This window comes from Delphinus delphis, chromosome 12, assembly GCF_949987515.2.
Source record: "Delphinus delphis chromosome 12, mDelDel1.2, whole genome shotgun sequence".
In the NCBI taxonomy this organism is placed as follows: domain Eukaryota; kingdom Metazoa; phylum Chordata; class Mammalia; order Artiodactyla; family Delphinidae; genus Delphinus; species Delphinus delphis.
The window spans coordinates 16359300-16371326 of NC_082694.2; the positions used below are offsets into that span (position 1 = coordinate 16359300).

The window sequence follows — 12027 nt, forward strand, 5'->3', positions numbered from 1 at the left end:
ACTAATGTTATACTAGAAGGTTAAGGCCATCCATCTAACGCAAATATGCCCTACATACTGGATGGAGGTTGAGACCTGACTGCCGGAAAACGCTTCTTCCTTTTGAAAATCAGGCATTTCCTGACCAGCATAAATTTTACGAGTTACTTACCCAGACTTTCTTTCTCATTCACGCTTTTGTCGTATTCACGTTGTAAGGCCTGTATCTGATCTTCCACGTTTTTTAGTAATGCTTGCTTTTCTCTCAGAGTAGCCATTGTAATATCAAGTTCAGCCTAATAAAATCAAGTAAATAAGAACAGGCCCCCAAAGAAGGTCAAATTTGCCCATTTATAATAGTTTATTTAAAAAAAATAGGATTTATGTTTTCTTTCTCTTAAAAGAGTTTGTCCTAAAAGATAGTGATATGATATACAAAGTTAAAACATATATGAGAGAATAAAATATAAAAGCAGAACCAGAACAAAACAAAACAAAAACAAAGCCCAACAAAATAAATCATAGAAGGATTAGAGAAACAGATGTACCAAGCGTTTGAGGATGAATTGGTTACTAAAATGGACTATTAACTTTAAATGATAAAACAAATGAAATACTCATGCAATAGTGAAAACTATCTTTCCTAACTAGTTCTCTAGAGCAGGGGTCTGCAACTATGACCTGCAGGCCAAATCTAGCCCACTGCCTGTTTCTGTGTGACTTGTGAGCTGAGAATCGTTTTACAGTTTTAAATGGTTGGGGGAAAAATCAAAAGAAGAATAGTATTTCATAACACATGATAATTGTATGAAATTTGGCTTCCAATGACCATAAATAAAGTTATATTGGAACACAGCCACACTTAACTCGTGTCTGAATTGTTGATGGCTGTTTTGGTGCTGCAACGGCAGAGTTGGGTAATCGCAACAGAGACCATAGAGCCGGCAAAGCTGAAAATATTTACTGTCTGGATTTTTACAGAAAATGTTTGCCAGCCCCTGCTCTATAGCTGTGGTTCTTTTGGTAACCTGTTCCACTAAATGATCATTCTTTGTTCTTCTTGGGGCCTCACATCCAATTGTGGGTTAAGCTGGTTTTTAGAACCTCATCAAGTGTGGGAGTATTTAGCAAATAGAAACAGAGTATCAGATGCTAGAGCTAAAATAAAGTAAAAAATTACCATAGGCCTGACGATATGAATATACTAAGGACTTACTTTCCTTTTATGCTGGAAGAGGGCTGATTTCAGAGGTCATTTCTGAAAAAAACAATCTTTGCTAGCTATTTTTTAAAACAAAAACTAATTTTCAAGAGCATGATTACTATCTATATTGTGTAGGGTCTCAGCGGCACCACAAAGGGAGCTTGAATGATTGATGATCATGGCCTTTGATTCTACAAAATATCACAACACAGATGACGTACCTGTGCAGCGCGGAGTTTCTGTCTCTTTGGTTCGACTTCTTTGACTACACGAGAGTACAGATCCATCGCTCTTACCCACATGCACATGGATTTACATGCTTTGGATACTTTCTCTACTTTTTCAGGCACGAAATCAGGATTATTAATATACTTTTGAAGCTTTGCCAGGATTTGAGGCTTAACGTTTTCCTTATCATATTCTAAAAGTCTTCTCAGGAAGTTAGAGTCACCAAGAAGTTGCTTTGCCGTTGGCCAATCAGGCCTGAAAAATACACATGATAAGTTAATAGCATTGTAATGAGGGAATGTAAGAACAAAAGAAATGTATTCCTTTGAGGACATTAAGATATTATCCCACAGATTAAAAAAAAAGTCAGGAACGTCTCTGGTGGCACAGTGGTTAAGAATCCGCCTGCCAATGCAGGGGACATGGGTTCATGTCCTGGTTCGGGAAGATCCCACATGCTGTAGAGCAACTAAGCCCGTGTGCCACAACTACTGAGCCTGCGCTCTAGAGCCTGTGAGCCACAGCTACTGAGCCCACGTGCCACAGCTACTGAAGCCCGTGCGCCTAGAACCAGTGTTCTGCAACAAGAGAAGCCACCTCAGTGAGAAGCCCGTGCGGGGGCTCGCCGCAACTAGAGAAAAGACTGCGTGCAGCAACGAAGACCCAACGTGGCCAAAAATTAAAAAAAAAAAAAAAAGAAATAAGAAAATACGTCATTTAGGCATGATTAGATGGAATTCAGACAGAGTTATGTCAATTGTTTATGTTATTAGTCATGTAACGTTTAACTTGCTCTGAGTTTTCCTATTATAAAGCAAATATAACACAATTTACTGAAAGCATTTTACTAGGCTTTAAGAGCACCACGAGCTGCTACTTTTGTTTACTAGGCATATATTTATGCAATTTTACTTTCATAGTGTGTATAGTTTGTTCTTTTAAAAAATACTTAAAATGATGTTTCTGCAAATGCTCTTATTTACTGGTTGAGCTACAGTTATAAAAATTTATTTTGTTTGCATCTAACAGACTTTCAAAATTTGTAGAATGACATTTATATTAGTTACCCCCCCAAAATGAGGGTTTTTTTTACTGCTACTATTACTATTATTAGTTCCAAGCAAGACAGAAAATTGAAGTTAATGTAAAGAAGCTACAAAGATGTGTTTTTAATGTTGTCCAATTATGTGTTATTTATAATAATTTTTAAAAATACTATTAAAGTACCAGTCCAGTTAAAAAAAAAAGATATTATCCCACAGATGGCTTCTAGTCTTACCGTGGTGATTGTTTCACAATGTGTGCAAATGTCAAATCGCTATGTAGCACACCTGAAACTAACATAATATTGTACGTCAACTATATCTCTATAAAAATAAATTAATTAAAAATGTTATCCCCAAAAGTGGGTAGTTTTAATCTCAATACTATAATCCCAGTAATTGGTAGTTATGTGCACCACCATTCATGGGGGACAAGTAGTTGGATGACTAATGTTCCATACAACACAGTTTTGGTAGAGAAACAATTATAAAATCATAGAGTCATAGAAATGTAAGGCATTATAGGAATAATAGTTTTACTTCAAAAACAGCCCAGGCACTCACATCTTTATCTCCTTTGCTTGGTTTAGATCCTTAAAATCTCTTGCCAGGACACTACAATCACCTTCGAACTGGTTTTGTCTCTCAGTCAAACTCACTCTTTGTGAACTTTGGCCAGGTTCACGTGAAAATCTGATTATGTCAACAATGTTCAATGGTTCTCAGTCCCCTGTGGCCAGGGCTCTCCATCTGTGCTCTGAAGAGCCCCCAGATCCCACCGAGGTGCTGGCCAGAGGGTTAGCAGGGAGGCCTGGCGGGGGAGTGCTCTAGGCCCCCTACCTTCACTTTGATCAATTTTCCTTGGAAAGGTTTCTTATAACACAATTTTTATTGAAGAAAAGTTTATATTACTAAAGAAAGTTTGAAAACTGCGTATCTTCTAGGTGAAACCTGAACTGCTTAGCACAGCATACAAGACCGTTCATGATTCAGTCACTGCCCTCCTGCCCAGCACCACCCAATCCATGAGCATCAAAGATCCATGAGCATCAAAGATCCCTGAGCTCTCCCCATGGTCCACTCTCCACCTGAGCATCGTCTCCCAAAAAACCTGCTCACACCTCCGCAGGGGGACTTAGGCACTCTTTTCTTGGCACTCCTAATACTATGCAACTCTCACATGTCTTGAAATTATTATTTTTCATGCCTCTCTCCTTACTAGACTGTAAGTGCCTTGTACGGAAGAACTTATATTTTCCATCATCTAGTGCAAAATAGATGTTCAAGAAAATGCTTGTGGAATCAATTTGTTGAATGACAGACCGAACTGATGAGAGGGTGGAGAATAGAATGAAAACATGTAAATGAAAATGGAGAAAAAGAGCAAAGAAATTCCACCAGGTATTTTGGTAATGGGTGATTGTGAGGTACTCACTTGGCATTCAAGAGAATAGAGATGGCTTCCATCACAGTCATGACCATATCTGGGGGCTTTGTGAAAACTCTGATTTCAGATATATCTGCTTTATCTAAGGAATCCAGTGCTTTGTTAGCAGCTTCGAGTGCAGGGAGAGCTTCTTCAAGATCTCTTTGAGCATCGTCAGCTATGGCTTGGGTTTCTTCGGCTTTCACTTTTGCTACCGCTTCATCTTCTTGCACAACGCTTCGGACCTAACCATTAAAACACGACTGCTTAAGTGGTCTCAGTATTTGAATTTCAATGTTTCAAAGCAAAGATTAGACCAATGATGAAAGAAGTTTTTCTCTACTGCATTTTATGCTCTCCTTTGTCCGTCTCATGCCATGTTGATAATAATGGAGACAAAGTTATTAGAACAGACAGTTCCTTCTTAGGAGAAGATTCGCTGCTTTATATTTGCAGCTGGTACTATTCTCACAACTCTCTCTGTCCCACTCGTTGGGTTCACTCATTCTCAGGGAGAGAGCCAGGCTTAAAAGCATGGCTAAATTGACCTATCACTTAATTATTTTCATAACATATTTAAAAATCCAATCATGTGTCATTGTATATAAGGGATCGGTTGGTGGTCAAAGCCTTCTCACCCACTGTCGGGTGATGCTGCATACCTGATCAGCATTTTCTTGATCCACTGCCAGTTTGTCCATCAGGGCTTCAACATCTTGTGACTTTGTTAAAAGGACAGGTTCTAAAGCTGAAAGATCTAACTTCATTTCATCTACTAGTACATTTGTTTCTAATAGTTTGGTGAGACCATTCTTTACCCGTTCACGTGCCTAGATGACAAGGAAAATATCTATTATGATGAGTATTATAAGTTTACTGGCATCTCTCACTCATGTACTAGAATTTCACATCTGCAGAATTGGTGAATCAGTTTGTAATAGTTAACACTGTGAATGTACAGAAAGCTTCAGGTAACAGAACTCTAGGAAATGGCCCTGATATTCACCACAGTGGGTTTGGATCCATGCCCCCTGGCCACAGGAGTAGGACGTCACTGAAGGCCCACACTGTATTATTTTTATTCCCTGTGGTAGCTTGGTAGCATGTTGAATGAATGAGGGACGAGTTCAAATAGAAACTCCTGGAGGTCACAGCTCTGGGAGCTTGTTTCCTCAGGGTGGATCAGCAGGGCTGAGACCCCCTGGAGATAGTGTCCTGGGTACTTAGCCCTAGTTGCTGATCTAAACCTTACTCCCCGGTGGTAGGAAATTCTTGACTAGGATCAAAGGAGTGGTATCTGGTAAAGGAGGCACCTCGGAATAACTGTTTTTTGAGGGTGAGACAGAAAACGTGGTTCAAATTGTCATGTTTCAAAAATATGTGTCACGTTATTTTACTAGGCATACATTTACCAGGTAAAAATCCTCTGAAAGACATTTAAAATATCTAAATGGTAAATGCTTCCATTTTTACTATTTAAAATGTTGAAAATTTTAGGTCACGTTAATAGCCTGATGATGACAGTAGCCACTATTTTCTGAGCACCTCATCTGTGTTAGGTCATATTCCAAGCACTTCACAAATCATATCTTATTTAAATTCTACAACAATCCAAGAGGTAGATACATATTTTTTTAAAACTTTATTTTCTACTAAGATTGGAACAGTTACAAAACATGCTCAAGGTTGTACAGGAAGAAAGAGGTAGAGCAGAGGTGCTACCTGGTCTGCCTGACACCGAAGTCCTTGCTCTTAATGGGAACCACTGACACGTGAGACCACCAAACCCCCATCTCTATTATTTAACAAAAAGTTCTCCTTCTTACTAAACACTGCAGAGGTGACTAGTTCTCTGCTTCACTTTAATTCTGTTGCAATGTCCATATCATGCTCCTGAGTCAAGGACCCTTATGTAATGATAGAAGACAAAATCTAAATATCAGGGCTTCCCTGGTGGCGCAGTGGTTGAGAGTCCGCCTGCCGATGCAGGGGACACGGGTTCGTGCCCCGGTCCGGGAAGATCCCACATGCCACGGAGCGGCTAGGCCTGTGAGCCATGGCTGCTGAGCCTGCGCGTCCGGAGCCTGTGCTCCCTGATGGGAGAGGCCACCACAGTGAGAGGCCCGCGTACCACAAAAAAAAAAAAGAAAAAAAAATCTAAATATCAGAGAAGGGGAAGGCCTTTGGACTGACAGCATGAGACACTTTTTGGTCATATTGTAGGTTTTCAAGGGCATGTATGGGATGGAGAGAGGTCCAGTAGGCAAGATGGAACATAGATCTTCCACTCATTCTGGCAAAAGTTTTGAGTCCAAGCAAAAAAAGAAGTTTTTTTTTTTTAAGTTAATAATAGTAAACTTACTGAAACCAACTTCTTCTTTTTTTCACTCAGCATAGACAAGTAGAGATTGATGAGTTCCAAGTAGGAGGTGGGCGTTGTGTAGTACCGTCTCCGGAGCTCTGTGTAATAGCGTTCCGCCATACTGGAGACACTCAAGTGGACATTCACACACATGAGGGAGAGCTTTTCTTTCAGTTCTTCATTTACAGCATCAACATTTGAGAAAAACGTCTTTGATACAGAAAGAAGTGCTTCTTTGGGCCACTGTAAATAAAGATATGATTTGGAAAGTCTGTTGCTTATTTCCATAATACACAGTTTAACTATGAAGAAAAATGCATTTCTCTGAAAGTCTTTTTCGCCTTGTCCCACATTTTAGCTTGTTAACTCCTACTTGTGTCCATGATGTTTCATGAATTGAATGGCTGTGCTCATTTGAGGGAGGTCCTGGGTCTGCATTTGCTGACCCCAGCACAGTGTCTGGTACACAGAAGTTGTTCAAAAACTATTTGATTGATTGAATAAACGTGGGTGTTTTTAGCATAATTGTATGAATAAAATCACATCCATTATGAGGACCTCATGTCCTCTCTCCGTTTATTATACAGTTTGAGTGCCAGGTTCATGGTTATAATCACTGTCCTGTTCACCTCAACTCCTTTGCTCCTCTCTTGTCTCTCTGCTCAGTCAAGTGCAACTCTCTGTTACCCCACACCTGCAACTGTGCAGGTAGCACGGCTGGAGAAAACCCCCCACAGCTGTGCTGACTGGCCTCGCTGTCAATTCATGGCAACTAGCTCAAGCGGGTTCTTAGCTCAGCCCAGAAATGCTTCTACATCGTCTCATCCGTCACTCCTGTATCCTCCTGAGTATTTCGCACCCTATGTTACTTCCTCAGACTGCTAACACTTCCTCTTTCCTCTTCATTCTCAGTTCATGACCTTGCTCCCCACATCACTAAAAAAAAAATAGAAGCAATGCAAACAGAACTTCAATGAATTTTCACCTCCATGTCTTCCCCTCTACTTGCATCTGTGGGCTTACACTCTGGGGTGAGCTGTGCGTGCTCCCTGCCCATGTCAGCCCCTTCACTGGTGAAGTCATCACATCCCTTCTTGCCTATTTAGTGACACTGGTCCAACAATGCCTAACTCTGCTGCACCATCAATATAATTCTCTTTTCTGAATCATTTCCATCAGCACACGTGTGTTGTTTGTGCTCTCCACTTGAAAAAATACTTCTCTCTTGACCTCACATATCCCTCTAGCTATTACCCATCTCATAGTGTTCCTTTGTGGCAAAACTCCTTGAAAGAGTTGTCTCCGATTCCCCTCCTTTCTTCTCTCTTGAACCTTCTACCCCATCACTCCACCGGAACAGCTCTTGTCAAGATCAATGGTAACTCTACACTGGTAAATTTAATAGTCTTCTCTTCTTTATAAATTCCATTCTGCCTTTGTTCAATGATTGTCATTATCATCCCTTGCACATGAGTAAATCCCTAGTGGGCTTTGAAGCTAATGTAAGTACCCTTGAGGAGTTATTGGACAATGTGTTACCACTTTAAAATCAAGCAAGTTCAGACATATACCCGGAAAAGACAAAAACTCTAATACAAAAAGACACATGCACCCCTATGTTCATAGCAACACTATTTACCATAGCCAAGACATGGAAGAGAGACCTAAATGTCCATCGAAAGATGAATGCATAAAGAAGATGTAATGGGGCTTCCCTGGTTGTGCAGTGGTTAAGAGTCCACCTGCCAATGCAGGGGACACGGGTTCGTGCCCTGGTATGGGAAGGTCCCACATGCTGTGGAGTGGCTGGGCCAGTAAGCCATGGCTGCTGAGCCTGTGCGTCCGGAGCCTGTGCTCTGCAATGGGAGAGGCCGCAGCAGTGAGAGGCCCGCGAACCGAAAAAAAAAAAAATGATGTAATGGGTATAGATATAGATATAGATATAGATATAGATAGATATAGTGGAGTACTACTCAGCCATAAAAAAGAATGAAATAATGCCATATGCAGCAATGTGGATGGATCTAGAGATTATCATACTAAGTGAAGTCAGACAGAGAAAGACAAATATATGATATCACTTATATGTGGAGTCTAAAAAATGATACAAATGAACTTATTTACAAACAGAAATAGACTCACAGACATAGAAAACAAACTTATGGTTATCAAAGGGGAAAGGTAGGGGGAGGGATAAATTGGAAATTTGGGAGTAACAGATACACACTATTATATATAAAATAGATAAGCAACAAGTTCCTACTGTATAGCACTGGGAACTGTATTCAATATCTTTTAATAACCTACAATGGAAAATAATCTGAAACATATATATATACACACATATATATACAATTGAATATATATGTAACTGAATCACTTTGCTGTACACCTGAAACATTATAAATCAATTATATTTCATTAAAAAAATAAAATCGGGTCTTCCCTGGTGGCGCAGTGGTTGAGAGTCCACCTGCCGATGCAGGGGACGCGAGTTCGTGCCACGGTCTGCGAAGATCCCACATGCCGCGGAGCGGCTGGGCCCGTGAGCCATGGCCGCTGAGCCTGCGCGTCCGGAGCCTGTGCTCCGCAACGGGAGAGGTCACAGCAGTGAGAGGTCCGCATACCGCAAAAAAAAAAAAAAAAAAAAAAAAAAATCAAGCGAGTCCTACTTCTCAAAGAGATATCCTGTGATGTCACCGACCTGGACAAACCAATCAATGGTGCAGCAGTTCACAAGGGATGGAAACATCCGGCATCGGGACCGAAAGGCCTCCCCAACGGGGCTCATGCAGAGAACAATGTGCAGCTTCTGACGGACTCTGCTGATAAAGTATTGAAACACCTGACAAAAAGAAAGACATTTTCAATTTAGAATAAGGCTGAACCAACTATGAAAATAAGTGTTGGCTAATGCATCTGACTCTACCAATATCAAATTAAAAAAATGTTAGCATAGTGGATGTATGAATTGTTTTAACATCCCATTCCAACCCCTTTTTCTCATGCAGACTGGAAAGATTAAATGACGTTTTGCAGACGCTGTTGCAACTTGGGTTTGGCATGTGACGTAGGTCCTCTTCATCAGTGGATTTAAGGAGACCCCTTGAATAAAGTGGAGAGAGGTAGTCACACAAGGCTTTGCCTTGGGGTAGGAGACCATTGGGAGAAAGAGACAGGGTACAGGGCAACTATTTTTGCAGGTACAGAGCCTGGCAGAAATGGCATGGACCCGGGGTCACCATCTCTGGATGTGGCTCCTTACTTCAGCTGCTCCCAACGTGGTGGGGGACACATGACTTTGGAGCTGGCAGCTGAAGCAGTAGCACACTGATTGGTTAGAGGTCTCCTGGATCAGCAGAACGGTTGTGGCAGAGGCAGCAGTGTCCTTGACTGTTGACTTCTACAGTGTCATTTCATAATCGTTCCAAGGAATTCAGCCTGGAATCCCTTTCTTTAGCCTTCCCAATGGTTGTGTCCCTCGAATAAAGCCATTTCTGCTTACATTGGTTGTCTGTACCTATAAGTCCTGACCTAGCAGGGGAGGGAATTCTCATGAAAGGACACGGAAGAGAGGATATGAGAAAGACTGGCCCAAAAAGTTAGATAAGGTGCAGAAAGAAGAGAAAGGCCTGGGCTAGACAAATAGCTGCTTACAGAGTGTAGCACGGTGTTGGAGAAATGGATCTGGACAGCAGCTGTGTTGTGTGTGTGTGTGTCTGTGTGTGTGTGTGTTAGAGAGAGAGAGAGAGAGAGAGAGGTTGACAGAGAGGGAGAATGCATTTCATAATCTTGCCAATAGGAAAGGCAGTCAAAAGTACTGAACTCCTTAAGCAGGGCACTGGGTGTGTGTGAAATAAATTTGTGTTTAAGAAGGATAAGAGAAGCTTTCCAGTTTGGACAGATCTATGATCTCCATGGGGTAGTAGGGTTTCTGTTTTCTGCTTTCCATAACAGTTTCTGGAAACCTGATGAACCAATGCTTTAAATGTAGGAAATAAAATACATAGGATTACAAAGGAAACAAATTATATTGAAAAAATTCTATCCATGGACTGCTTAAGGGGATTTGTGGACCACTGGAAAAAGGCTAAGACAACTTTTTGTTTTCCAAAACCTTCTTACCATTCTGACATGTCCTACCTCATCTCTATTCCCCTCAGAAATTCCTGCTTCTTTCACTCTTGGTCTGGTGGCTGCTAAAACCTGCTCCAGTTCATCCTTTTCAAATAAATTCGGCACTTCACCTGAGTTCAGGATGTTATTTATATCTTCTAGAAACTCTTCTACTACAATCTGTAGAAGAAAGCAGAGTGGTCATTATACCTTATTCAACCATTTTACATTTACTGCCTGTATATTACAAAGCAAATATATGATCTAAAATTCACACTGAGTTACTTTTATCTTTAAGAGAAGATGACCCTGGGGGAGTGGCCAAGATGTTAAAGTAGGATGACCCTGAGCTTACCTCCTCCCACGGCACACCAAAATTACAACTATTTACAGAGCAACTATCAATGAGAGTGACCTACTTAATGCAATAGAAATATAAACAGAGAATTAGGCAAAATGAGGCAACAGAGGAATATGTTCCAAATGAAGGAACAAGATAAAACCTCAGAAGAAGAACTAAGCAAAGTGGAGATAAGTAATCTACCTGATAAAGAGTTCAAGGTAATGACCGTAAAGATCCTCATGAACTAGAGGGAAGACTGGATGAACACAGTAAGAAGTCTAACAAAGAGAAGATATAAAGAAGAACCAAACAGAGCTTGTTTTTAAAATTTCTATGAAAATACAAAAGATCCTGAATAGCCAAACTCACCTTGAGAAAGAGGAACAAAGCTGGAGGTATCATGCTCCCTGAGGTCAAACTATACTAGAAAGCTACAGTATTCAAATAGTATGGTATTGGAACAAAAACAGACTCATAGATCAATGGAACAGAATAGAGAGCCCAGAAATAAAACACACACTTCTATGGGCAATTAATCTACACAAAGGAGGTAAGAATATACAATGGGGAAAAGACAGTCTCTTCAATAAATGGTGCTGGGAAAACTAGACAGCTACATCCATAAGGAATTGGACTACATTCTCATACCGTATACAATATATACTTTCTGTCCATTTCTCTTTCTCTTCTTCTGAAATTCCCACAATGTGGATATTGTTTGTTTTGATTGTGTCCCATCAGTCCCATAGGTTTTCTTCACTCTTTTTCTTTCTTTTTATGCTTCTGACTGGATAATTTTAAATGTCCTGTCTTCTAGGTCACTGATTCTTTCTTCCACATGGTTGAATCCTTTTGAAGCTCTCTATTGAATTCCTCAGTTCAGTCATTGTATTTTTCAGCTCTAAGATTTCTGTTTGGTTTTTTAAAAAAATTGTTTCTATTTCTCTGTTGAACTTCTCATTTGTTTATGCATTGTTTTCCTAATTTCATTTAGTTGTCCATCTGTGTGTTTTTGTAGTTCACTAAATTTTTTAAGAGGATTAATTTGAATCTTTGTCTGACAATTCACAGATCTTCCCTTCTTTAGGGTCAGTTATTGGGGCTTTATTAGTTTCCTTTGGTGGTAACATGTTTACCCGATTGTTTATGATCCTTGATTCCTTACATTGTCATCTGCACATTTGAGTAAGTGATCTTCTCTTCCAGACTTTACTGGTTCACTTTGGCAGAGATTGTTCTTCACCAGTCAGCTCAGTTTGGGTTTCTGGACATATCAACTGGTAATATCTTTGAGCAGGTGGGACTTGCTATCAATGTCTATTTTAG

General features: G+C 40.3%; 1 protein-coding gene across 1 annotated transcript in view; it reads right to left on the reverse strand.

Moving 5' to 3' along the window:
• The window catches only part of DNAH6 (dynein axonemal heavy chain 6), a 289189-nt gene that overhangs the window by 94113 nt on the left and 183049 nt on the right, over nt 1-12027 (reverse strand). The window contains exons 46-52 of the mRNA XM_060027729.1: nt 10386-10538; nt 8947-9087; nt 6243-6485; nt 4543-4710; nt 3890-4125; nt 1405-1666; nt 152-275 (exon numbers count right to left, since the gene is read on the reverse strand). Of these exons, the coding sequence (XP_059883712.1) occupies nt 152-275; nt 1405-1666; nt 3890-4125; nt 4543-4710; nt 6243-6485; nt 8947-9087; nt 10386-10538 (1327 nt within the window). The remainder of the gene's footprint in view (nt 1-151; nt 276-1404; nt 1667-3889; nt 4126-4542; nt 4711-6242; nt 6486-8946; nt 9088-10385; nt 10539-12027) is intronic.